The 27,864-nt window shown below is 52.2% G+C and overlaps 1 protein-coding gene and 1 long non-coding RNA gene across 4 annotated transcripts; both read left to right on the top strand.

Moving 5' to 3' along the window:
• The first annotated feature begins 1,994 nt into the window (after positions 1-1,994).
• On the top strand, positions 1,995-25,267 carry wdr12 (WD repeat domain 12). The gene is made up of 13 exons (XM_052501452.1): positions 1,995-2,128; positions 2,661-2,755; positions 4,876-4,970; positions 7,737-7,843; positions 9,872-9,987; positions 10,156-10,310; positions 10,455-10,500; positions 11,397-11,488; positions 13,781-13,921; positions 19,102-19,207; positions 23,452-23,584; positions 24,428-24,500; positions 24,722-25,267. Exons 1-13 carry the CDS (start codon positions 2,088-2,090, stop codon positions 24,797-24,799), a joined length of 1,278 nt encoding a protein of 425 aa, XP_052357412.1. The 5' UTR covers positions 1,995-2,087; the 3' UTR covers positions 24,800-25,267.
• Positions 21,854-23,219, top strand: LOC127918181 (uncharacterized). Of its 3 annotated transcripts, none has more exons than XR_008099368.1 (3): positions 21,854-21,999; positions 22,449-22,810; positions 23,187-23,219. It is a non-coding gene; the product is annotated as an uncharacterized LOC127918181 (long non-coding RNA). The 3 variants fall into 3 exon arrangements; XR_008099370.1 differs by lacking the exon at positions 23,187-23,219 and adding an exon at positions 22,900-22,941 and having other exon boundaries at positions 22,449-22,748; XR_008099369.1 differs by lacking the exon at positions 23,187-23,219 and adding an exon at positions 22,859-22,941 and having other exon boundaries at positions 22,449-22,774.
• Positions 25,268-27,864: the final 2,597 nt, after the last annotated feature.

Genomic DNA, 27,864 nt, shown 5'->3' with positions numbered 1-27,864 from the left:
ACAAACAGATTACCGACCATTTCGACCATTTCGAATCTCACCATACCTTCTATGCAATCTGGTTTCAGAGCTGGTCATGGGTGCACCTCAGCCACGCTCAAGGTCCTAAACGATATCTTAACCGCCATCGATAAGAAACATTACTGTGCAGCCGTATTCATTGATCTGGCCAAGGCTTTCGACTCTGTCAATCACCACATCCTCATCGGCAGACTCGACAGCCTTGGTTTCTCAAATGATTGCCTCGCCTGGTTCACCAACTACTTCTCTGATAGAGTTCAGTGTGTCAAATCGGAGGGTCTGCTGTCCGGACCTCTGGCAGTCTCTATGGAGGTGCCACAGGGTTCAATTCTTGGACCGACTCTCTTCTCTGTATACATCAATGAGGTCGCTCTTGCTGCTGGTGAGTCTCTGATCCACCTCTACGCAGACGACACCATTCTGTATACTTCTGGCCCTTCTTTGGACACTGTGTTAACAACCCTCCAGGCGAGCTTCAATGCCATACAACTCTCCTTCCGTGGCCTCCAATTGCTCTTAAATACAAGTAAAACTAAATGCATGCTCTTCAACCGATCGCTACCTGCACCTACCCGCCTGTCCAACATCACTACTCTGGACGGCTCTGACTCATGTGTAACTCTGTGTCGTTGTATCTGTCGAACTGCTATGCTTTATCTTGGCCAAGTCGCAGTTGCAAATGAGAACTTGTTCTCAACTAGCCTACCTGGTTAAATAAAGGTGAAAATATATATATATATATATATATATATATATATACTACCCACCATTGCGACCTGTACGCTCTTGTTGGCTGGCCCTCGCTTCATACTAGCTTTAAGCACCAACTGTCAGAGCAGCTCACAGATTACTGCACCTGTACATAGCCCACCTATAATTTAGCCCAAACAACTACCTCTTTCCCAACTGTATTTAATTAATTAATTTATTTTGCTCCTTTGCACCCCATTATTTTTATTTCTACTTTGCACATTCTTCCATTGCAAAACTACCATTCCAGTGTTTTACTTGCTATATTGTATTTACTTTGCCACCATGGCCTTTTTTGCCTTTTCCTCCCTTCTCACCTAATTTGCTCACATTGTATATAGACTTGTTTATACTGTATTATTGACTGTATGTTTGTTTTACTCCATGTGCAAAATCAAATCAAATCTAATTTTATTTGTCACATGTGTAACTCTGTGTCGTTGTATCTGTCGAACTGCTTTGCTTTATCTTGGCCAGGTCGCAATTTTAAATGAGAACTTGTTCTCAGCTTGCCTACCTGGTTAAATAAATAAATAAAATAAAAAGGATATCCTGCATCGGCTCTGCGCAATGTGTCTCCCGTGTGTCTGCACCCAGGTTGTGCAGGCCCTTAGTTCGAGACTGCCTCCACTGTCCGGTCTATCCTGTGCCTCCTCCAAGGACCAGGCTGTCTCTCCATCTCCTCCCTCCAGGGTTAGGGTTAGGGTTAGTCTCTTTTGAAAATCCCAGTAGATCCATAAATGTTCTTTGCAGTCACTAAATCATGATGATCAACTACCGAAAGGTGCAGAATTATGGGCAATTACTCTCCTTTTATGCATATTGCACCAAACTATTTCTTACACATCAGATTTGCTTCCTGATAACAAATTAAATACAATTTGATTTAAAGCTTTTTAAAAATGTTATAAACTAGCCCAGAGCCATTCTTAGCTAGCCTGTGGTTAAGAATAATGCAGTGTGAAAAGGCCTTTTAACATGCATTGCTGGCTATCGTAGCGTCTATAATATTCTGTCTATAGCCAGAACATTTTCCTAAATATGCTAAGGAAATGTGGTGCTCGGTGGCTGCTTTCAGGACAACAACAACAAACTATTTTATGTAAAAGCCTATTTTTGTGTGTTGTTGTTGTTGGCTCCAGACAATACTAGAGGAGTAGGGAAAAGTGATCGACTTTTGCCTTTTCTGTGATCCACTAACATGTCTTCCACATCTCACGCAGGCGCGCTGATTCTGACCCACGTGGCATGACGTCCTGCTTGATGTGTTCATCAGCGAATAACTAATACAGTTACTATTCAACAACAGAAGAGATATGTCTCAGTTACAAACCAGGTTCTTTACGGATAACAAAAAGTAAGTATTTATTGTTGAATTGTAAGGATAGCCACTAGCTAGTTAGCTTGCTCGTTTGGCCAGTAAGCTAACTAGTTAGCTCATTTGCTAGCGAGCATGAAGGAGAACTCAATGGGAGTGTTAGCCATGCTGTTGGTAACAGTAATCATATTGTGTCCTTAGCAGACGAGTTGAACAGGAGAACTCAATGGGAGTGTTAGCCATGCTGTTGGTAACAGTAATCATATTGTGTCCTTAGCAGACGAGTTGAACAGGAGAACTCTTGGGAGTGTTAGCCATGCTGTTGGTAACAGTAATCATATTGTGTCCTTAGCAGACGAGTTGCTTTGATAATGTTGATTTATTGAAGTTAATGTGAGTTAGCCTGACCAGGGAAGATTGTAAATAGAAATCCTATGGTTTGCTATGTTTGCTAGCCTAGCTGAATACTACAAGTTTGAAGTTAGTTAGCCAACTATCTATTTGTCTGTAAGCAGTGACTTGGTCATGTTAAATTATTGCTGTAGCATAACCTACCGACGTTGTCCCTCAGATATTCAGTCGATGACGTCCCATTCTCCATCCCTGCTGCCTCAGAGGTACAGGAACTCAGCAACGTCATCAACAAGCTGCTCGAAGCAAAGAATGGTGAGAATAGATTGTAGAATGGTGCTTTTCCATTCGTTGGGGTTTAATGGCGGTTGGCATCTGATATAATGTTGCATTACAGCCACCAACTGTAGCTACCTGTGTCTGTTTCAACCGGGCATTCTGAAGACCTTGATGACTACCTCCACAGTCACTACAAACTTCTGGCACTAACCGGATAACTGTCAACACCTATCAGGGAGAACCTCATGGCACAGCATCAGGGCCAGACTCTATTCCCTCCAGCCACTATATAGCACAGCATCAGGACCAGACTCTATTCCCTCCAGCCACTATATAGCACAGCATCAGGGCCAGACTCTATTCCCTCCAGCCACTATATAGCACAGCATCAGGGCCAGACTCTATTCCCTCCAGCCACTATATAGCAGAGCATCAGGACCAGACTCTATTCCCTCCAGCCACTATATAGCACAGCATCAGGGCCAGACTCTATTCCCTTCAGCCACTACATAGCACAGCATCAGGGCCAGACTCTCCTCCCTCCAGCCACTATATAGCACAGCATCAGGGCCAGACTCTCCTCCCTCCAGCCAGTACATAGCACAGCATCAGGACCAGACTCTCCTCCCTCCAGCCACTACGTAGCACAGCATCAGGGCCAGACTCTATTCTCTCCAGCCACTATATACATTTACATTTAAGTCATTTCAGGGCAGACTCTCTCCCTCCAGCCAGTACATAGCACAGCATCAGGGCCAGACTCTCCTCCAGCCAGTCCAGCCAGCATACATAGCACAGCATCAGGGCCAGACTCTCCTCCCTCCAGCCAGTACATAGCACAGCATCAGGGCCAGACTCTCCTCCCTCCAGCCAGTATATAGCACAGCATCAGGGCCAGACTCTCCTCCCTCCAGCCAGTATATAGCACAGCATCAGGGCCAGACTCTCCTCCCTCCAGCCAGTACATAGCACAGCATCAGGGCCAGACTCACCTCCCTCCAGCCAGTACATAGCACAGCATCAGGGCCAGACTCCTCCCTCCAGCCAGTACATAGCACAGCATCAGGGCCAGACTCTACCTCCCTCCAGCCAGTACATAGCACAGCATCAGGGCCAGACTCTATTCCCTCCAGCCACTATAGCACAGCATCAGGGCCAGACTCATCCCTCCAGCCAGTACATAGCACAGCATCAGGGCCAGACTCTCCTCCCTCCAGCCAGTACATAGCACAGCATCAGGGCCAGACTCTCCTCCCTCCAGCCAGTACATAGCACAGCATCAGGGCCAGACTCTATTCTCTCCAGCCACTATATAGCACAGCATCAAGACCAGACTCTCCTCCCTCCAGCCAGTACATAGCACAGCATCAGGGCCAGACTCTCCTCCCTCCAGCCAGTACATAGCACAGCATCAGGGCCAGACTCTCCTCCCCACAATCACAATGAGACTCCACTTCATGCTACCTGGACCAGCCAGTACATAGCACAGCATCAGGGCCAGACTCTATTCTCTCCAGCCACTATATAGCACACAGAGGTACTGTTATAACCCCTTGAGAGGAGCCCTTTTCCGCAGACTAAAACTTCTCCTTCCCCCAGTTGAACAAAGCTGATCCCTCTGGGAGATGGGGTGAACATATATCAGAGGAGGTTGGTGGCACCTTAATTGGGGAGGATGGACTCGTGATAATGGCTGGAGTGTAATGGTATCAAACACATGGTTTCCATGTGATGCCATTCCATTTGCTCCGTTCCGGACATTATTATGAGCCGTCTTCCCCTCAGCAGCCTCCACTGACATCAATCATAATGAATCCACTTCATGCTACCTGGACTGACTGCAGCTTTCCTAGCTTCCTCTCCACCCACCCTGATACCACAAACAGACCATAACAGCAGACATCTGAGCCCCCCAGGTCTATAGGAAGACGTGTGTCCACACTCAGGAGACCAATATTCCATGTCCACCCACTGCAGAGGTCCACTCCATGTCTTATATGGCCTTTTGTCACATTACACACATTGTTTATCCTTGTAACTATTATTCTCCAATTAAATTATTTCAGGACTGGTGCTGTCTTGGTTTGACCTAGATCACTGATGAATGTATTAGCATCATTGGGTGTCTCATCTTTGTGTGTGCTTTGTTGTTGTAGGGTCTCACAGCCAGATTGAGTTTGACTTCCTGGTGCGAGGTCAGTTCCTGCGGACATCGTTGTTAAATCACATGGAGGCTGAAGGCATCTCAACGGTGAGTAGGACCTCTGGGGGGGTAGTAGGACCTCTGGGGGGGTAGTAGGACCTCTGGGGGTAGGACCTCTGGGGGGGTAGTAGGACCTCTGGGGGGTAGTAGGACCTCTGGGGGGTAGTAGGACCTCTGGGGGGGTAGTAGGACCTCTGGGGGGGTAGTAGGACCTCTGGGGGGGGGTAGTAGGACCTCTGGGGGGTAGTAGGACCTCTGGGGGGGGGGTAGGACCTCTGGGGGGTAGTAGGACCTCTGGGGGGTAGTAGGACCTCTGGGGGGTAGTAGGACCTCTGGGGGGTAGTAGGACCTCTGGGGGGTAGTAGTAGGACCTCTGGGGTAGTAGGACCTCTGGGGGGTAGGGGGTAGGACCTCTGGGGGTAGTAGGACCTCTGGGGGTAGTAGGTAGTAGGACCTCTGGGGGGTAGTAGGACCTCTGGGGGTAGTACGGTAGTAGGACCTCTGGACGGGGGTAGTAGCCCCTCTGGACGGTAGTAGCCCCTCTGGGGGGTAGTAGGACCTCTGGGGGTAGTAGGACCTCTGGGGGTAGTAGGACCTCTGGGGGTAGTAGCACCCTCTGGACGGTAGTAGCCCCTCTGGACGGTAGTAGGACCTCTGGGGGGGTAGTAGGACCCTCTGGACGGTAGTAGGACCCTCTGGGGGGTAGTAGGACCTCTGGACGGTAGTAGGACCTCTGGACGGTAGTAGCCCCTCTGGACGGTAGTAGCCCCTCTGGGGGTAGTAGCCCCTCTGGACGGTAGTAGCCCCTCTGGAGTAGGACCCTCTGGTAGTAGCACCTCTGGGACCCTCTGGTAGTAGGACCCTCTGGAGTAGGTAGTAGCACCCTCTGGACGGTAGTAGCACCCTCTGGACGGTAGTAGGACCTCTGGACGGTAGTAGGACCTCTGGACGGTAGTAGCCCCCTCTGGGTAGTAGGACCCTCTGGACGGTAGTAGGTAGTAGGACCCTCTGGACGGTAGTAGCCCCCTCTGGACGGTAGTAGCCCCCTCTGGACGGTAGTAGCGGTAGTAGCCCTCTGGACGGTAGTAGCACCCTCTGGACCCCCCTCTGGACGGTAGTAGCACCCTCTGGACGGTAGTAGCACCCTCTGGACGGTAGTAGGACCCTCTGGACGGTAGTAGCCCCTCTGGACGGTAGTAGCACCCTCTGGACGGTAGTAGCACCCTCTGGACGGTAGTAGCCCCTCTGGACGGTAGTAGGACCCTCTGGACGGTAGTAGCACCCTCTGGACGGTAGTAGCACCCTCTGGACGGTAGTAGCACCCTCTGGACGGTAGTAGCACCCTCTGGACGGTAGTAGCCCCTCTGGACGGTAGTAGGACCTCTGGACGGTAGTAGCACCCTCTGGACGGTAGTAGCACCCTCTGGACGGTAGTAGCACCCTCTGGACGGTAGTAGCACCTCTGGACGGTAGTAGGACCTCTGGACGGTAGTAGCACCTCTGGACGGTAGTAGGACCTCTGGACGGTAGTAGCCCCCTCTGGACGGTAGTAGGACCCCTCTGGACGGTAGTAGCCCCTCTGGGTACGGTAGTAGCCCCCTCTGGACCCTCTGGACGGTAGTAGCCCCTCTGGACGGTAGTAGCCCCTCTGGACGGTAGTAGCACCCTCTGGACGGTAGTAGCCCCTCTGGACGGTAGTAGCCCCTCTGGACGGTAGTAGCCCCCTCTGGACGGTAGTAGCACCCTCTGGACGGTAGTAGCCCCTCTGGACGGTAGTAGCCCCCTCTGGACGGTAGTAGCCCTCTGGGGGTAGCACCCTCTGGTAGTAGCCCCCTCTGGACGGTAGTAGGCCCTCTGGACGGTAGTAGGACCCTCTGGACGGTAGTAGGACCTCTGGACGGTAGTAGGACCTCTGGACGGTAGTAGCACCCTCTGGACGGTAGTAGCCCCTCTGGACGGTAGTAGCCCCTCTGGACGGTAGTAGCCCCTCTGGACGGTAGTAGCCCCTCTGGACGGTAGTAGGACCCTCTGGACGGTAGTAGGTAGTAGCCCCCTCTGGACGGTAGTAGGACCTCTGGACGGTAGTAGCCCCTCTGGACGGTAGTAGCCCCCTCTGGACGGTAGTAGCCCCCTCTGGACGGTAGTAGCCCCCTCTGGACGGTAGTAGGACCTCTGGACGGTAGTAGCCCCTCTGGACGGTAGTAGCCCCTCTGGACGGTAGTAGCCCCCTCTGGACGGTAGTAGGACCCCTCTGGACGGTAGTAGCCCCCTCTGGACGGTAGTAGCCCCCTCTGGCCCCCTCTGGTAGTAGCCCCTCTGGACGGTAGTAGCCCCCTCTGGACGGTAGTAGCCCCTCTGGACGGTAGTAGCCCCCTCTGGACGGTAGTAGCCCCTCTGTAGTAGCCCCTCTGGGTAGTAGCCCCCTCTGGACGGTAGTAGCCCCCTCTGGACGGTAGTAGCCCCCTCTGGACGGTAGTAGCACCCTCTGGACGGTAGTAGCCCCCTCTGGACGGTAGTAGCCCCCTCTGGACGGTAGTAGCCCCTCTGGACGGTAGTAGCACCCTCTGGACGGGGACCTCTGGACGGTAGTAGCCCCCTCTGGACGGTAGTAGCCCCCTCTGGACGGTAGTAGCCCCCTCTGGACGGTAGTAGCCCCCTCTGGACGGTAGTAGCCCCCTCTGGACGGTAGTAGCCCCCTCTGGACGGTAGTAGGACCCCTGGATGGTAGTAGGACCCCTGGACAGTAGGGCTTACGCGTAGCCTGCCTAGTATGCCAATGTGACTTGAAGCGTGTTTTGTGTGTGTGTGTTACAGGAAGATGTGGTGGAGATCGAGTATGTGGAGAGGTTCACCGCTCCCCAACCAGAGGAGTGTATGATGCATGATGACTGGATCAGCTCAGTGGAGGCAGACTCTGAATGGTAAGAGGCATGACGTCTAACCCAGACTGAATGGTGAGAGACATGACGTCTAACCCAGACTGAATGGTGAGAGGCATGACGTCTAACCCAGACTGAATGGTAAGAGGCATGACGTCTAACCCAGACTGAATGGTAAGAGGCACGACGTCTAACCCAGACTGAATGGTAAGAGGCGTGACGTCTAACCCAGACTGAATGGTAAGAGACATGACGTCTAACCCAGACTGAATGGTGAGAGACCCTAACCCAGACTGAATGGTAAGAGGCATGACGTCTAACCCAGACTGAATGGTAAGAGACATGACGTCTAACCCAGACTGAATGGTAAGAGACATGACGTCTAACCCAGACTGAATGGTAAGAGACATGACGTCTAACCCAGACTGAATGGTAAGAGACATGACGTCTAACCCAGACTGAATGGTAAGAGACATGACGTCTAACCCAGACTGAATGGTAAGAGACATGACGTCTAACCCAGACTGAATGGTAAGAGACATGACGTCTAACCCAGACTGAATGGTGAGAGACATGACGTCTAACCCAGACTGAATGGTAAGAGACATGACGTCTAACCCAGACTGAATGGTAAGAGACATGACGTCTAACCCAGACTGAATGGTAAGAGACATGACGTCTAACCCAGACTGAATGGTAAGAGACATGACGTCTAACCCAGACTGAATGGTAAGAGACATGACGTCTAACCCAGACTGAATGGTAAGAGACATGACGTCTAACCCAGACTGAATGGTAAGAGACATGACGTCTAACCCAGACTGAATGGTAAGAGACATGACGTCTAACCCAGACTGAATGGTAAGAGACCCTAACCCAGACTGAATGGTAAGAGACATGACGTCTAACCCAGACTGAATGGTAAGAGACCCTAACCCAGACTGAATGGTAAGAGACATGACGTCTAACCCAGACTGAATGGTAAGAGACCCTAACCCAGACTGAATGGTAAGAGACCCAGACTGAATGGTAAGAGACATGACGAATGGTAAGAGACCCTAACCCAGACTGAATGGTGAGAGACATGACGTCTAACCCAGACTGAATGGTGAGAGACCCTAACCCAGACTGAATGGTGAGAGACATGACGTCTAACCCAGACTGAATGGTAAGAGACATGACGTCTAACCCAGACTGAATGGTAAGAGACATGACGTCTAACCCAGACTGAATGGTAAGAGACATGACGTCTAACCCAGACTGAATGGTAAGAGACATGACGTCTAACCCAGACTGAATGGTAAGAGACATGACGTCTAACCCAGACTGAATGGTAAGAGACATGACGTCTAACCCAGACTGAATGGTAAGAGGCATGACGTCTAACCCAGACTGAATGGTAAGAGACATGACGTCTAACCCAGACTGAATGGTAAGAGACATGACGTCTAACCCAGACTGAATGGTAAGAGACATGACGTCTAACCCAGACTGAATGGTAAGAGACATGACGTCTAACCCAGACTGAATGGTAAGAGACATGACGTCTAACCCAGACTGAATGGTAAGAGACCCTAACCCAGACTGAATGGTGAGAGACATGACGTCTAACCCAGACTGAATGGTGAGAGACCCTAACCCAGACTGAATGGTAAGAGACCCTAACCCAGACTGAATGGTGAGAGACATGACGTCTAACGCAGACTGAATGGTGAGAGACCCTAACCCAGACTGAATGGTAAGAGACCCTAACCCAGACTGAATGGTGAGAGACCTGACGTCTAACCCAGACTGAATGGTAAGAGACATGACGTCTAACCCAGACTGAATGGTAAGAGACATGACGTCTAACCCAGACTGAATGGTAAGAGACATGACGTCTAACCCAGACTGAATGGTGAGAGACATGACGTCTAACCCAGACTGAATGGTAAGAGACCCTAACCCAGACTGAATGGTAAGAGACATGACGTCTAACCCAGACTGAATGGTAAGAGACATGACGTCTAACCCAGACTCTGAATGGCAGAGACCCTAACCCAGATACCCTGTTAATGATGTCTGCTCCAGGATCCTGACGGGTTCCTATGATAAGACGGCCAGGATCTGGTCTCTGGAGGGCAAGGCTGTGATGACGGTGGCCGGACACACGGACGTGGTGAAGGACGTGGCCTGGGTCAGGAGAGGTGAGGGGAGGGTCACTTGGAGCTGAGTTGCTGGTGTTTTTACAGTTGTTGTTTTTAAAACATGGGGGGCCAAATAAAATCACCCGCGGGCCAAATTCAGCCTGAGGGCCGCCTGTTGGGGAACGTTGGTCTTGATCGTCTCATCCTGACACCCCTATGTTCGTCTAGATGGCCTGACCTCACTGCTGCTCACGGCCTCTCTGGACCAAACCATTCTGCTGTGGGAGTGGAACTCTGAGAGGAACAAGCTGAAAGCTAGACACTGTTGCCGTGGACACGCTGGGAGTGTTGACACTATCGCCACGGATCCCACACGCACCAAGGTGACAGGGGGGTAGGAGGAGAAGACGGGGGGAGGAAACATGGGGGAGGGGGGACATGGGGGAGGAGAAGACTGGGGGGATATGCAGCTGTCAACATCACTGCTCAGCAACTAATAGATTTATTTTTGTCTCCATTCCTCTCAGTTCTGCAGTGGTTCCTGGGACAAGATGCTGAAGATCTGGTCAGCAGGTACTATTGGACTCTGGGTTGTCTGGTACAGTCCTACTGGACTCTGGGTTGTCTGGTACAGTCCTATTGGACTCTGGGTTGTCTGGTACAGTCCTACTGGACTCTGGGTTGTCTGGTACAGTCCTACTGGACTCTGGGTTGTCTGGTACAGTCCTACTGGACTCTGGGTTGTCTGGTACAGTCCTACTGGACTCTGGGTTGTCTGGTACAGTCCTACTGGACTCTGGGTTGTCTGGTACAGTCCTATTGGACTCTGGGTTGTCTAGTACAGTCCTATTGGACTCTGGGTTGTCTGGTACAGTCCTATTGGACTCTGGGTTGTCTGGTACAGTCCTATTGGACTCTGGGTTGTCTGGTACAGTCCTATTTGTCTGGTACAGTCTATTGGACTCTGGGTTGTCTGGTACAGTCCTATTGGACTCTGGGTTGTCTGGTACAGTCCTATTGGACTCTGGGTTGTCTGGTACAGTCCTATTGGACTCTGGGTTGTCTGGTACAGTCCTATTGGACTCTGGGTTGTCTGGTACAGTCCTACTGGACTCTGGGTTGTCTGGTACAGTCCTATTGGACTCTGGGTTGTCTGGTACAGTCCTACTGGACTCTGGGTTGTCTGGTACAGTCCTATTGGACTCTGGGTTGTCTGGTACAGTCCTATTGGACTCTGGGTTGTCTGGTACAGTCCTATTGGACTCTGGGTTGTCTGGTACAGTCCTATTGGACTCTGGGTTGTCTGGTACAGTCCTACTGGACTCTGGGTTGTCCGGTACAGTCCTACTGGACTCTGGGTTGTCTGGGATGATAATGGAGTTAGATTGGTTCACAGCTCCATGTATATATAGTATCCATGTTAACTATGTATCTCTCTCTCCCTGCTGACTGTTCTGTTGTCCTGCCAGTGGCCACAGAGGAGGAGGAGGAGGAGGTGGTAGAGGAGCCTCCCAGCAGACCCAGAAAGAAACAGAAGACTGAACAGCTTGGACTGACCAGGGTGAGGAGAGCAGCCTAACCCAGACTAGCCCAGACTAACCCAGACTAACCCTATCAGACTGACCAGGGTGAGGAGAGCAGACTAACCCAGACTAACCCTATCAGACTGACCAGGGTGAGGAGAGCAGACTAACCCAGACTAACCCTATCAGACTGACCAGGGTGAGGAGAGCAGACTAACCCAGACTAACCCTATCAGACTGACCAGGGTGAGGAGAGCAGACTAACCCTATCAGACTGACCAGGGTGAGGAGAGCAGCCTAACCCAGACTAACCCTATCAGACTGACCAGGGTGAGGAGAGCAGCCTAACCCAGACTAACCCTATCAGACTGACCAGGGTGAGGAGAGCAGCCTAACCCAGACTAACCCTATCAGACTGACCAGGGTGAGGAGAGCAGCCTAACCCAGACTAACCCTATCAGACTGACCAGGGTGAGGAGAGCAGACTAACCCTATCAGACTGACCAGGGTGAGGAGAGCAGACTAACCTAGACTAACCCTATCAGACTGACCAGGGTGAGGAGAGCAGCCTAACCCAGACTGACCAGGGTGAGGAGAGCAGCCTAACCCAGACTAACCCTATCAGACTGACCAGGGTGAGGAGAGCAGACTAACCCAGACTAACCCTATCAGACTGACCAGGGTGAGGAGAGCAGACTAACCCAGACTAACCCTATCAGACTGACCAGGGTGAGGAGAGCAGACTAACCCAGACTAACCCTATCAGACTGACCAGGGTGAGGAGAGCAGACTAACCCAGACTAACCCTATCAGACTGACCAGGGTGAGGAGAGCAGACTAACCCAGACTAACCCTATCAGACTGACCAGGGTGAGGAGAGCAGCCTAACCCAGACTAACCCTATCAGACTGACCAGGGTGAGGAGAGCAGCCTAACCCAGACTAACCCTATCAGACTGACCAGGGTGAGGAGAACAGACTAACCCAGACTAACCCTATCAGACTGACCAGGGTGAGGAGAGCAGACTAACCCAGACTAACCCTATCAGACTGACCAGGGTGAGGAGAGCAGACTAACCCAGACTAACCCTATCAGACTGACCAGGGTGAGGAGAGCAGACTAACCCAGACTAACCCTATCAGACTGACCAGGGTGAGGAGAGCAGACTAACCCTATCAGACTGACCAGGGTGAGGAGAGCAGACTAACCCAGACTAACCCTATCAGACTGACCAGGGTGAGGAGAGCAGACTAACCCTATCAGACTGACCAGGGTGAGGAGAGCAGACTAACCCAGACTAACCCTATCAGACTGACCAGGGTGAGGAGAGCAGACTAACCCTATCAGACTGACCAGGGTGAGGAGAGCAGACTAACCCTATCAGACTGACCAGGGTGAGGAGAGCAGCCCCTCATGGTATTATCCAGGGTTAGGGGCTCCCAGGGCTCCAGTTGATCAGTAGTGTATCATAGTATTAATCATCTTAACCAAAGCCCCATATACTACCCACCATCATTTACAAAATAGCCTCCAACACTCAACAAATTGGATGCAGTCTATCACAGTGCCATCCGTTTTGTCACCAAAGCCCCATATACTGCCCACCACTGCGACCTGTACGCTCTCTTTGGCTGGCCCTCACTTCATACTCGTCGCCAAACCCACTGGCTCCAGGTCATCTACAAGTCTCTGCTAGGTAAAGCCCTGCCTTATCTCAGCTCACTGGTCACCATAGCAGCACCCACCCATAGCACACGCTCCAGCAGGTATATCTCACTGGTCACCCCCAAAGCCAATTCCTCCTTTGGTCGTCTTTCCTTCCAGTTCTCTGCTGCCAATGACTGGAACGAACTGCAAAAATCACTGAAGCTGGAGACTCATATCTCCCTCACTAACTTTAAGCACCAGCTGTCAGAGCAGCTCACAGATCACTGGACATGTACATAGCCCATCTGTAAATAGCCCATCCAACTACCTCATCCCCATACTGTATGTATGTATTTATCTGGCTCCTTTGCACCCCAGTGTCTCTACTAGCTCATTCATCTTCGGACATCTATCACTCCAGTGTTTCATTGCCATATTGTAATTACTTCACCACTATGGCCTATGTATTGCCTTACCTCCCTTATCTTAACTCATTTGCACACCCTGTATATAGATGTTTTCTACTGTATTATTGACTGTATGTTTGTTTTACTCCATGTGTAACTCTGTTGTTTGTGTCGAACTGCATTGCTTTATCTTGGCCAGGGCGCAGTTGTAAATGAGAACCTGTTCTCAATTAGCCTACCTGGTTAAATAAAACGCATAAAATCTTCCTCTTCTAGACACCCCTCATGACATTGTCTGGTCACAACGAGGCGGTGTCGTCTGTCCTCTGGTTGGACAGTGAGGAGATCTGCAGTGCATCCTGGGACCACACCATCCGCCTCTGGGATGCCGAGACCGGAAGCGTGAAGACCACACTGGTGAGAGACTCTAACCCCAGACCACGAGACTCTAACCCCAGACCACGAGACTCTAACCCCAGACCACGAGACTCTAACCCCAGACCACGAGACTCTAACCCCAGACCACGAGACTCTAACCCCAGACCACGAGACTCTAACCCCAGACCACGAGACTCTAACCCCAGACCACACTGGTGAGAGACTCTAACCCCAGACCACACTGGTGAGAGACTCTAACCCCAGACCACGAGACTCTAACCCCAGACCACGAGACTCTAACCCCAGACCACGAGACTCTAACCCCAGACCACGAGACTCTAACCCCAGACCACGAGACTCTAACCCCAGACCACGAGACTCTAACCCCAGACCACGAGACTCTAACCCCAGACCACGAGACTCTAACCCCAGACCACGAGACTCTAACCCCAGACCACGAGACTCTAACCCCAGACCACACTGGTGAGACTCTAACCCCAGACCACGAGACTCTAACCCCAGACCACACTGGTGAGAGACTCTAACCCCAGACCACGAGACTCTAACCCCAGACCACGAGACTCTAACCCCAGACCACGAGACTCTAACCCCAGACCACGAGACTCTAACCCCAGACCACGAGACTCTAACCCCAGACCACGAGACTCTAACCCCAGACCACGAGACTCTAACCCCAGACCACGAGACTCTAACCCCAGACCACGAGACTCTAACCCCAGACCACGAGACTCTAACCCCAGACCACGAGACTCTAACCCCAGACCACGAGACTCTAACCCCAGACCACGAGACTCTAACCCCAGACCACGAGACTCTAACCCCAGACCACACTGGTGAGAGACTCTAACCCCAGACCACACTGGTGAGAGACTCTAACCCCAGACCACACTGGTGAGAGACTCTAACCCCAGACCACGAGACCACCACTGGTGAGAGACTCTAACCCCAGACCACACGAGACTCTAACCCCAGACCACACTGGTGAGAGACTCTAACCCCAGACCACTAGACCACCACACTGGTGAGAGACTCTAACCCCAGACCACACTGGTGAGAGACTCTAACCCCAGACCACAGACTCTAACCCCAGACCACACTGAGACTCTAACCCCAGACCACGAGACTCTAACCCCAGACTCAACCCCAGACCACACTGGTGAGAGACTCTAACCCCAGACCACACTGGTGAGAGACTCTAACCCCAGACCACACTGGTGAGAGACTCTAACCCCAGACCACACTGGTGAGAGACTCTAACCCCAGACCACACTGGTGAGAGACTCTAACCCCAGACCACACTGGTGAGAGACTCTAACCCAGACCACACTGGTGAGAGACTCTAACCCCAGACCACACTGGTGAGAGACTCTAACCCCAGACCACACTGGTGAGAGACTCTAACCCCAGACCACACTGGTGAGAGACTCTAACCCCAGACCACACTGGTGAGAGACTCTAACCCCAGACCACACTGGTGAGAGACTCTAACCCCAGACCACACTGGTGAGAGACTCTAACCCCAGACCACACTGGTGAGAGACTCTAACCCCAGACCACACTGGTGAGAGACTCTAACCCCAGACCACACTGGTGAGAGACTCTAACCCCAGACCACACTGGTGAGAGACTCTAACCCCAGACCACGAGACTCTAACCCCAGACCACACTGGTGAGAGACTCTAACCCCAGACCACACTGGTGAGAGACTCTAACCCCAGACCACACTGGTGAGAGACTCTAACCCCAGACCACGAGACTCTAACCCCAGACCACACTGGTGAGAGACTCTAACCCCAGACCACACTGGTGAGAGACTCTAACCCCAGACCACACTGGTGAGAGACTCTAACCCCAGACCACACTGGTGAGAGACTCTAACCCCAGACCACACTGGTGAGAGACTCTAACCCCAGACCACACTGGTGAGAGACTCTAACCCCAGACCACACTGGTGAGAGACTCTAACCCCAGACCACACTGGTGAGAGACTCTAACCCCAGACCACACTGGTGAGAGACTCTAACCCCAGACCACGAGACTCTAACCCTAGACCACACTGGTGAGAGACTCTAACCCCAGACCACACTGGTTAGAGACTCTAACCCCAGACCACACTGGTGAGAGACTCTAACCCCAGACCACACTGGTGAGAGACTCTAACCCCAGACCACACTGGTGAGAGACTAACCCCGGACCACACTGGTGAGAGACTCTAACCCCAGACCACACTGGTGAGAGACTCTAACCCCAGACCACACTGGTGAGAGACTCTAACCCCAAACCACACTGGTGAGACTCTAACCCCAGACCACACTGGTGAGAGACTCTAACCCCAGACCACACTGGTGAGACTCTAACCCCAGACCACACTGAGACTCTAACCCCAGACCACACTGGTGAGACTCTAACCCCAGACCACACTGGACCACACTGAGACTCTAACCCCAGACCACACTGGTGAGAGACTCTAACCCCAGACCACACTGGTGAGAGACTCTAACCCCAGACCACACTGGTGAGAGACTCTAACCCCAGACCACACTGGTGAGAGACTCTAACCCCAGACCACACTGGTGAGAGACTCTAACCCCAGACCACACTGGTGAGAGACTCTAACCCCAGACCACACTGGTGAGAGACTCTAACCCCAGACCACACTGGTGAGAGACTCTAACCCCAGACCACACTGGTGAGAGACTCTAACCCCAGACCACACTGGTGAGAGACTCTAACCCCAGACCACACTGGTGACTCTAACCCCAGACCACACTGGTGAGAGACTCTAACCCCAGACCACACTGGTGAGAGACTCTAACCCCAGACCACACTGGTGAGACTCTAACCCCAGACCACACTGGTGAGACTCTAACCCCAGACCACACTGGTGAGAGACTCTAACCCCAGACCACACTGGTGAGAGACTCTAACCCCAGACCACACTGGTGAGAGACTCTAACCCCAGACCACGAGACTCTAACCCCAGACCACACTGGTGAGAGACTCTAACCCCAGACCACACTGGTGAGAGACTCTAACCCCAGACCACACTGGTGAGAGACTCTAACCCCAGACCACACTGGTGAGAGACTCTAACCCCAGACCACACTGGTGAGAGACTCTAACCCCAGACCACACTGGTGAGAGACTCTAACCCCAGACCACACTGGTGAGAGACTCTAACCCCAGACCACACTGGTGAGAGACTCTAACCCCAGACCACACTGGTGAGAGACTCTAACCCCAGACCACACTGGTGAGAGACTCTAACCCCAGACCACACTGGTGAGAGAACCCCAGACTCTAACCCCAGACCACACTGGTGAGAGACTCTAACCCCAGACCACACTGGTGAGAGACTCTAACCCCAGACCACGAGACTCTAACCCTAGACCACACTGGTGAGAGACTCTAACCCCAGACCACACTGGTGAGAGACTCTAACCCCAGACCACACTGGTGAGAGACTCTAACCCCAGACCACACTGGTGAGAGACTCTAACCCTAGACCACACTGGTGAGAGACTCTAACCCCAGACCACACTGGTGAGAGACTCTAACCCCAGACCACGAGACTCTAACCCCAGACCACACTGGTGAGAGACTCTAACCCCAGACCACACTGGTGAGAGACTAACCCCAGACCACGAGACTCTAACCCCAGACCACGAGACTCTAACCCCAGACCACGAGACTCTAACCCCAGACCACACTGGTGAGAGACTCTAACCCCAGACCACACTGGACTCTAACCCCAGACCACGAGACTCTAACCCCAGACCACACTGGTGAGAGACTCTAACCCCAGACCACACTGGTGAGAGACTCTAACCCCAGACCACACTGGTGAGAGACTCTAACCCCAGACCACACTGGTGAGAGACTCTAACCCCAGACCACACTGGTGAGAGACTCTAACCCCAGACCACACTGGTGAGAGACTCTAACCCCAGACCACACTGGTGAGAGACTAACCCCAGACCACACTGGTGAGAGACTAACCCCAGACCACACTGGTGAGAGACTCTAACCCCAGACCACACTGGTGAGAGACTCTAACCCCAGACCACACTGGTGAGAGACTCTAACCCCAGACCACACTGGTGAGAGACTCTAACCCCAGACCACACTGGTGAGAGACTCTAACCCCAGACCACACTGGTGAGAGACTCTAACCCCAGACCACACTGGTGAGAGACTAACCCCAGACCACACTGGTGAGAGACTAACCCCAGACCACGAGACTCTAACCCCAGACCACACTGAGACTCTAACCCCAGACCACGAGACTCTAACCCCAGACCACTGGTGAGACTCTAACCCCAGACCACGGTGAGACTCTAACCCCAGACCACACTGAGACTCCACACTGGTGAACCCCAGACCACACTGGTGAGAGACTCTAACCCCAGACCACACTGGTGAGAGACTCTAACCCCAGACCACACTGGTGAGAGACTCTAACCCCAGACCACACTGGTGAGAGACTCTAACCCCAGACCACACTGGTGAGAGACTCTAACCCCAGACCACACTGGTGAGAGACTCTAACCCCAGACCACACTGGTGAGAGACTCTAACCCCAGACCACACTGGTGAGAGACTAACCCCAGACCACACTGGTGAGAGACTCTAACCCCAGACCACGAGACTCTAACCCCAGACCACACTGGTGAGAGACTCTAACCCTAGACCACACTGGTGAGAGACTCTAACCCCAGACCACACTGGTGAGAGACTCTAACCCCAGACCACACTGGTGAGAGACTCTAACCCCAGACCACACTGGTGAGAGACTCTAACCCCAGACCACACTGGTGAGAGACTCTAACCCCAGACCACACTGGTGAGAGACTCTAACCCCAGACCACACTGGTGAGACTCTAACCCCAGACCACACTGAGACTCTAACCCCAGACCACACTGGTGAGAGACTCTAACCCCAGACCACGAGACTCTAACCCCAGACCACAGTGGTGAACTCTAACCCCAGACCACACTGGTGAGAGACTCTAACCCCAGACCACACTGGTGAGAGACTCTAACCCCAGACCACACTGGTGAGAGACTCTAACCCTAAACCACACTGGTGAGAGACTCTAACCCTAAACCACACTGGTGAGAGACTCTAACCCCAGACCACACCCCTCACAACCTCTTAGTTGATGACTGATTGGTTAATCTTCTCTTCGTATCTATAGACTGGCAGTAAGGTGTTTAACCACATCTCCTATTCTCCACTGTGTCGTCGCCTGGCCTCTGGCAGCACTGACAGACACGTCAGGCTGTGGGACCCTCGCTCTAAAGGTCACAACTAAATCTAACTTCATTTAAATATCTCTGTGCACTTCCCAATGTACATTACAACATCTCTATGTGAGTGTATTTGTATTTATTATGGATCCCCATTAGTTCCTGCCAAGGCAGCAGCTACTCTTCCTGGGGTTTATTATGGATCCTCATTAGTTCCTGACAAGGCAGCAGCTACTCTTCCTGGGGTTTATTATGGATCCCCATTAGTTCCTGCCAAGGCAGCAGCTACTCTTCCTGGGGTTTATTATGGATCCCCATTAGTTCCTACCAAGGCAGCAGCTACTCTTCCTGGGGTTTATTATGGATCCCCATTAGTTCCTGCCAAGGCAGCAGCTACTCTTCCTGGGGTTTATTATGGATCCCCATTAGTTCCTGCCAAGGCAGCAGCTACTCTTCCTGGGGTTTATTATGGATCCCCATTAGTTCCTGCCAAGGCAGCAGCTACTCTTCCTGGGGTTTATTATGGATCCTCATTAGTTCCTGCCAAGGCAGCAGCTACTCTTCCTGGGGTTTATTATGGATCCTCATTAGTTCCTGCCAAGGCAGCAGCTACTCTTCCTGGGGTCCAGCAACATTAAGGCAGTTTATACATTTTTAAATATTACTTGACATTACATTTCATAACACTTTTCACAATACATTAAGTGTGTTCCCTCAGACCACTACTCTACAATACATTAAGTGTGTTCCCTCAGACCACTACTCTACTACCACATATCTACAATACAGTTGTGGCCAAAAGTTTTGAGAATGACACAAATATTAATTTTCACAAAGTTTGCTGCCTCAATGTCTTTAGATATTTTTGTCAGATGTTACTATGGATACTGAAGTATAATTACAAGCATTTCATAAGTGTCGAAGGCTTTTATTGACAATTACATGAAGTTGATGCAAAGAGTCAATATTTGCAGTGTTGACCCTTCTTTTTCAAGAACTCTGCAATCCGCCCTGGCATGCTGTCAATTAACTTCTGGGCCACATCCTGACTGATGGCATGCTGTCAATTAACTTCTGGGCCACATCCTGACTGATGGCATGCTGTCAATTAACTTCTGGGCCACATCCTGACTGATGGCATGCTGTCAATTAACTTCTGGGCCACATCCTGACTGATGGCATGCTGTTAATTAACTTCTGGGCCACATCCTGACTGATGGCATGCTGTCAATTAACTTCTGGGCCACATCCTGACTGATGGCATGCTGTTAATTAACTTCTGGGCCACATCCTGACTGATGGCATGCTGTTAATTAACTTCTGGGCCACATCCTGACTGATGGCATGCTGTCAATTAACTTCTGGGCCACATCCTGACTGATGGCATGCTGTCAATTAACTTCTGGGCCACATCCTGACTGATGGCATGATGTTAATTAACTTCTGGGCCACATCCTGACTGATGGCATGCTGTCAATTACCTTCTGGGCCACATCCTGACTGATGGCATGATGTTAATTAACTTCTGGGCCACATCCTGACTGATGGCATGATGTTAATGAACTTCTGGGCCACATCCTGACTGATGGCAGCCCATTCTTGCATAATCAATGCTTGGAATTTGTCAGAATTTGTGGGTTTTTGTTTGTCTACCCGATTGACATGACAAGCTTCTGGGTTTCCTGGCTGATGGCATGATGTCAGTTAATTTGGGCCATCCTGGCAAAGAGGGCCACTTAGGCATGATTCAATCATACTGGGCCACATCCTGACTCATGGCATGCTGTCAATTAACTGTGGGCCACATCCTGGCTGATGGCATGATGTTATTAACGTCTGTGCCACATCCTGACTCATGGCATGCTGTCAATTAACTTTGGGCCACATCCTGTGATGGCATGATGTTAATTAACTTCTGTCCTGACTGGCATGTGTATTAACTTGTGGGCCACATCCTGTGATGGCATGATGTTATTAACTTGTGTGCCACATCCTGTGTGGCATGATGTTATTAACGTGTGTGTACATCCTGTGTGTGTGGCATGTGTTAATTAACGTGTGTGTCCTGTGATGGCATGTGTTAATTAACAAGCGTGTCCTGTAGTGTGCGTGTGTTATCGTGTGTGTGTAGTGTGCGTGTGTTATCGTGTGTGTGTGTAGTGTGCGTGTGTTATCGTGTGTGTGTGTTAGTGTGCGTGTGTTATCGTGTGTGTAGTGTTCAGTGTGGCAAAGTGTGTTATCGTGTGTGTGTGTAGTGTGCGTGTGTTATCGTGTGTGTGTAGTGTGCGTGTGTTATCGTGTGTGTAGTGTGTGTGTTATCGTGTGTTAGTGTGTGTGTGTGTAGTGTGCGTGTGTTATCGTGTGTGTGTAGTGTGGGTGTGTTATCGTGTGTGTAGTGTGTGTGTTAGTGTGTGTGTGTAGTGTGCGTGTGTTATCGTGTGTGTAGTGTGTGTGTGTAGTGTGCGTGTGTTATCGTGTGTAGTGTGTGTACGTGTGTAGTGTGTGTAGTGTGTGTGTGTTTCTCTTCACAGCCCCTGTTCCATAAGTGTGTGTAGTGTGTGTGTGTAGTGTGTGTGTTTCTCTTCACAGTGTTCCATAAGGTGTGTGTAGTGTGTGTGTGTTTGTGTGTTGTTTCTTCACAGCCCCTCTGTTCCATAAGGTGTGTGTAGTGTGTGTGTGTGTGTTTTCTCTTCACAGCCCCCTCTGTTCCATAAGGTGTGTGTAGTGTGTGTGTGTAGTGTGTGTAGTGTGTGTGTTTCTCTTCACAGCCCCCTCTGTTCCATAAGGTGTGTGTAGTGTGTGTAGTGTGTGTGTGTTTCTCTTCACAGTCCCCTCTGTTCCATAAGGTGTGTGTAGTGTGTGTGTGTAGTGTGTGTAGTGTGTGTGTTTTCTCTTCACAGTCCCCTCTGTTCCATAAGGTGTGTGTAGTGTGTGTGTGTGTGTGTGTAGTGTGTGTGTGTGTGTGTTTCTCTTCACAGTCCCCTCTGTTCCATAAGGTGTGTGTAGTGTGTGTGTGTGTGTGTGTGTGTAGTGTGTGTGTGTGTGTGTGTGTGTAGTGTGTGTAGTGTGTGTGTGTTTTCTCTTCACAGTCCCCTCTGTTCCATAAGGTGTGTGTAGTGTGTGTAGTGTGTGTGTGTGTGTGTTTCTCTTCACAGTCCCCTCTGTTCCATAAGGTGTGTGTAGTGTGTGTGTGTGTGTGTGTTTCTCTTCACAGTCCCCTCTGTTCCATAAGGTGTGTGTAGTGTGTGTGTGTGTGTGTGTGTTTTTCTCTTCACAGTCCCCTCTGTTCCATAAGGTGTGTGTAGTGTGTGTAGTGTGTGTGTGTTTCTCTTCACAGTCCCCTCTGTTCCATAAGGTGTGTGTAGTGTGTGTAGTGTGTGTGTGTGTTTCTCTTCACAGTCCCCTCTGTTCCATAAGGTGTGTGTAGTGTGTGTAGTGTGTGTGTGTTTCTCTTCACAGTCCCCTCTGTTCCATAAGGTGTGTGTAGTGTGTGTAGTGTGTGTGTGTTTCTCTTCACAGCCCCCTCTGTTCCATAAGGTGTGTGTAGTGTGTGTAGTGTGTGTGTTTCTCTTCACAGTCCCCTCTGTTCCATAAGGTGTGTGTAGTGTGTGTAGTGTGTGTGTGTGTTTCTCTTCACAGTCCCCTCTGTTCCATAAGGTGTGTGTAGTGTGTGTAGTGTGTGTGTAGTGTGTGTAGTGTGTGTAGTGTGTGTGTGTTTCTCTTCACAGTCCCCTCTGTTCCATAAGGTGTGTGTAGTGTGTGTAGTGTGTGTGTGTTTCTCTTCACAGTGTGTGTTCCATAAGGTGTGTGTAGTGTGTGTAGTGTGTGTAGTGTGTGTGTGTGTGTGTGTGTGTGTGTTTCTCTTCACAGTCCCCTGTTCCATAAGGTGTGTGTAGTGTGTGTAGTGTGTGTGTAGTGTGTGTAGTGTTCACAGTCCCCTCTGTTCCATAAGGTGTGTGTGTGTGTAGTGTGTGTGTGTGTGTAGTGTGTAGTGTGTTTCTCTTGTGTGTGTGTAGTCCCTCTGTTCCATAAGGTGTGTGTAGTGTGTAGTGTGTGTGTAGTGTGTGTGTAGTGTGTGTAGTGTGTAGTGTGTGTAGTGTGTGTGTTTCTCTTCACAGTCCCCTCTGTTTCATAAGGTGTGTGTAGTGTGTGTGTGTGTGTGTAGTGTGTGTGTGTGTGTGTTTCTCTTCACAGTCCCCTCTGTTTCATAAGGTGTGTGTAGTGTGTGTGTGTAGTGTGTGTGTTTCTCTTCACAGTCCCCTCTGTTTCATAAGGTGTGAATTAATCTGTTTGTGTAGACGGGTCGTTGGTGTTGCTGTCTCTTACCTCTCACAGCGGCTGGGTCACAGCGGTGAAGTGGGCTCCTTCCCATGAGCACCAACTGGTGTCTGGTTCCCTCGACAACCTGGTCAAACTCTGGGACACCAGGAGGTCTGTATGCTGTAGGGGTTAGGGGGTGGTAGGGGTTAGAGGCTGGGGGTGGTAGGGGTTAGAGGCTGGGGGTGGTAGGGGTTAGAGGCTGGGGGTGGTAGGGGTTAGAGGCCGGGGGTGGTAGGGGTTAGAGGCCGGGGGTGGTAGGGGTTAGAGGCCGGGGGGTGGTAGGGGTTAGAGGCCGGGGGGGTGGTAGGGGTTAGAGGCCGGGGGTGGTAGGGGTTAGAGGCCGGGGTGGTGGTAGGGGTTAGAGGCCGGGGTGGTGGTAGGGGTTAGAGGCGGGGTTCTGGTGGGGTTAGAGGCCGGGGTGGTGGTAGGGGTTAGAGGGGGTTCTGGGGTGGTGGTAGGGGTTAGAGACGGGGTTCTTGGGGTTAGAGGCCGGGGTGGTGGGGGTTAGAGACCGGGGTTCTGGGGGTTAGAGACGGGGTTCTGGGGGTTAGAGACGGGGTTCTGGGGGTTAGAGACCGGGGGGTGGTGGGGGTTAGAGACGGGGTTCTGGGGGTTAGAGGCTGGGGTGGTAGGGGTTAGAGTGTGTGTAGTGTGTGTGTTTCTCCCCCCCTCTGCTGGGGTGCTAGGGGTTAGAGGCTGGGGGTGCTAGGGGTTAGAGGCCGGGGGTTCTGGGGGTTAGAGGCGGGGGTCTGGGGGTTAGAGGCTGGGTTCTGGGGGTTAGAGACTGGGTTCTGGGGGTTAGAGGCTGGGGGTGGTAGGGGTTAGAGACTGGGTTCTGGGGGTTAGAGACGGGGTTCTGGGGGTTAGGGACTGGGTTCTGGGGGTTAGAGTTCTGGGGGTTAGAGACGGGGTGGTGGGGGATCTAGTGTTACAAAAGTGTGTTTTGTATTCCAGCTGCAAGACCCCTTTGTATGATGTGTCTGCCCATGAGGACAAGGTGCTCTGTGTGGATTGGACTGACAGCAGGGTGAGACACCAGCACACATCTAGCCTGTATTAACCTGGAGAGACAACAACACACATCTAGCCTGTATTAACCTGGAGAGACAACAACACACATCTAGCCTGTATTAACCTGGAGAGACAACAACACACATCTAGCCTGTATTAACCTGGAGAGACAACAACACACATCTAGCCTGTATTCTGTTCAACGTTTTGTGTTCCCTCTGTCTCTTCCTCTTGCAGTTGATGTTGAGTGGAGGAGCTGACAACAAGCTGTACACATACAGATACACAGCCTGCGAGACAGACGCTGGAGCGTAGACGAGACAGACCCTGGAGCGTAGACGAGACAGACTGGAGACAGACGCTGGAGCGTAGACGAGACAGACTGGAGACAGACCCTGGAGTGGAGACAGACCCTGGAGCGTAGACGAGACAGACTGGAGACAGACCCTGGAGTGGAGACAGACCCTGGAGCGTAGACGAGACAGACTGGAGACAGACCCTGGAGCGTAGACGAGACAGACTGGAGACAGACCCTGGAGTGGAGACAGACCCTGGAGCGTAGACGAGACAGACTGGAGACAGACCCTGGAGCGTAGACGAGACAGACTGGAGACAGACCCTGGAGCGTAGACGAGACAGACTGGAGACAGACGCTGGAGCGTAGACGAGACAGACTGGAGACAGACCCTGGAGCGTAGACGAGACAGACTGGAGACAGACCCTGGAGTGGAGACAGACCCTGGAGCGTAGACGAGACAGACTGGAGACAGACCCTGGAGTGGAGACAGACCCTGGAGCGTAGACGAGACAGACTGGAGACAGACCCTGGAGTGGAGACAGACCCTGGAGCGTAGACGAGACAGACTGGAGACAGACTGGAGACAGACCCTGGAGCGTAGACGAGACAGACTGGAGACAGACCCTGGAGCGTAGACGAGACAGACTGGAGACAGACTGGAGACAGACGCTGGAGACAGACGCTGGAGCGTAGACGAGACAGACTGGAGACAGACCCTGGAGCGTAGACGAGACAGACTGGAGACAGACTGGAGACAGACCCTGGAGCGTAGACGAGACAGACTGGAGACAGACCCTGGAGCGTAGACGAGACAGACTGGAGACAGACTGGAGACAGACTGGAGACAGACTGGAGACAGACTGAGACAGACTGGAGACAGACTGGAGACAGACTGGAGACAGACAGACTGGAGACAGACCCTGGAGCGTAGACGAGACAGACTGGAGACAGACTGGAGACAGACCCTGGAGCGTAGACGAGACAGACTGGAGACAGACCCTGGAGCGTAGACGAGACAGACTGGGGGACAGACCCTGGAGCGTAGACGAGACAGACTGGAGACAGACCCTGGAGCGTAGACGCTGGACAGACTGGAGACAGACTGGAGACAGACGCTGGAGCGTAGACGAGACAGACTGGAGACAGACCCTGGAGCGTAGACGACAGACTGGAGACAGACTGGAGACAGACCCTGGAGCGTAGACGAGACAGACTGGAGCGTAGACTGGAGACAGACTGGAGACAGACCCTGGAGCGTAGACTGAGACAGACTGGAGACAGACCCTGGAGAGCGTAGACTGAGACAGACTGGAGACAGACCCTGGAGCGTAGACGAGACAGACTGGAGACAGACCCTGGAGCGTAGACGAGACAGACTGGAGACAGACCCTGGAGCGTAGACGAGACAGACTGGAGACAGACCCTGGAGCGTAGACGAGACAGACTGGAGACAGACCCTGGAGCGTAGACGAGACAGACTGGAGACAGACCCTGGAGCGTAGACGAGACAGACTGGAGACAGACCCTGGAGCGTAGACGAGACAGACTGGAGACAGACTGGAGCGTGGACAGACTGGAGCGTGGAGCGTAGACGAGACAGACTGGAGAGAGACAGACCTGGAGCGTAGACGAGACAGACTGGAGACAGACCTGGAGCTGGAGACAGACTGGAGACAGACCCTGGAGACAGACAGACTGGAGACAGACGCTGGAGCGTAGACGAGACAGACTGGAGCGTAGACAGACAGACTGGAGACAGACCCTGGAGCGTAGACGAGACTGAGACAGACCTGGAGCGTAGACGAGACAGACTGGAGACAGACCCTGGAGCGTAGACGAGACAGACTGGAGACAGACCCTGGAGCGTAGACGAGACAGACTGGAGACAGACCCTGGAGCGTAGACGAGACAGACTGGAGACAGACTGGAGACAGACCCTGGAGCGTAGACGAGACAGACTGGACAGACCCTGACTGGAGACAGACCCTGGAGCGTAGACGAGACAGACTGGAGACAGACCCTGGAGCGTGACGAGACAGACTGGAGACAGACCCTGGAGCGTAGACGAGACAGACTGGAGACAGACGCTGGAGCGTAGACGAGACAGACTGGAGACAGACCCTGGACAGACTGGAGACAGACCCTGGAGCGTAGACGAGACAGACTGGAGACAGACCCTGGAGCGTGAGACAGACCCTGGAGCGTAGACGAGACAGACTGGAGACAGACCCTGGAGTGGAGACAGACCCTGGAGCGTAGACGAGACAGACTGGAGACAGACCCTGGAGCGTAGACGAGACAGACTGGAGACAGACGCTGGAGCGTAGACGAGACAGACTGGAGACAGACCCTGGAGCGTAGACGAGACAGACTGGAGACAGACCCTGAGACTGACTGAAACAGAGACAGACCCTGGAGACAGACCCTGGAGCGTGGAGCGTAGACGAGACAGACTGGAGACAGACCCTGGAGCGGAGACAGACCCTGGAGCGTAGACGAGACAGACTGGAGACAGACCCTGGAGTGGAGACAGACCCTGGAGCGTAGACGAGACAGACTGGAGACAGACCCGTGGAGACAGACTGGAGACAGACCCTGGAGCGTAGAGAGACAGACTGGAGACAGACCCTGGAGCGTAGACGAGACAGACTGGAGACAGACCCTGGAGCGTAGACGAGACAGACTGGAGACAGACTGGAGCGTAGACAGACCCTGGAGCGTAGACGAGACAGACTGGAGACAGACCCTGGAGCGTAGACGAGACAGACTGGAGACAGACGCTGGAGCAGACGCTGGAGCGAGAGACAGACCCTGGAGACGAGACAGAGACAGACCCTGGAGCGTAGACGAGACAGACTGGAGACAGACCCTGGAGCGTAGACGAGACAGACTGGAGACAGACCCTGGAGACGAGAGCGTAGACAGACTGGAGACAGACCCTGGAGCGTAGACGAGACAGACTGGAGACAGACCCTGGAGCGTAGACGAGACAGACTGGAGACAGACCCTGGAGCGTAGACGAGACAGACTGGAGACAGACCCTGGAGCGTAGACGAGACAGACTGAGACAGACTGGAGACAG

The sequence above is a fragment of the Oncorhynchus keta genome, unplaced genomic scaffold (assembly GCF_023373465.1).
Source record: "Oncorhynchus keta strain PuntledgeMale-10-30-2019 unplaced genomic scaffold, Oket_V2 Un_contig_1361_pilon_pilon, whole genome shotgun sequence".
Taxonomy (NCBI): Eukaryota; Metazoa; Chordata; class Actinopteri; order Salmoniformes; family Salmonidae; genus Oncorhynchus; species Oncorhynchus keta.
This window is presented reverse-complemented; position numbering and strand designations above follow the sequence as displayed.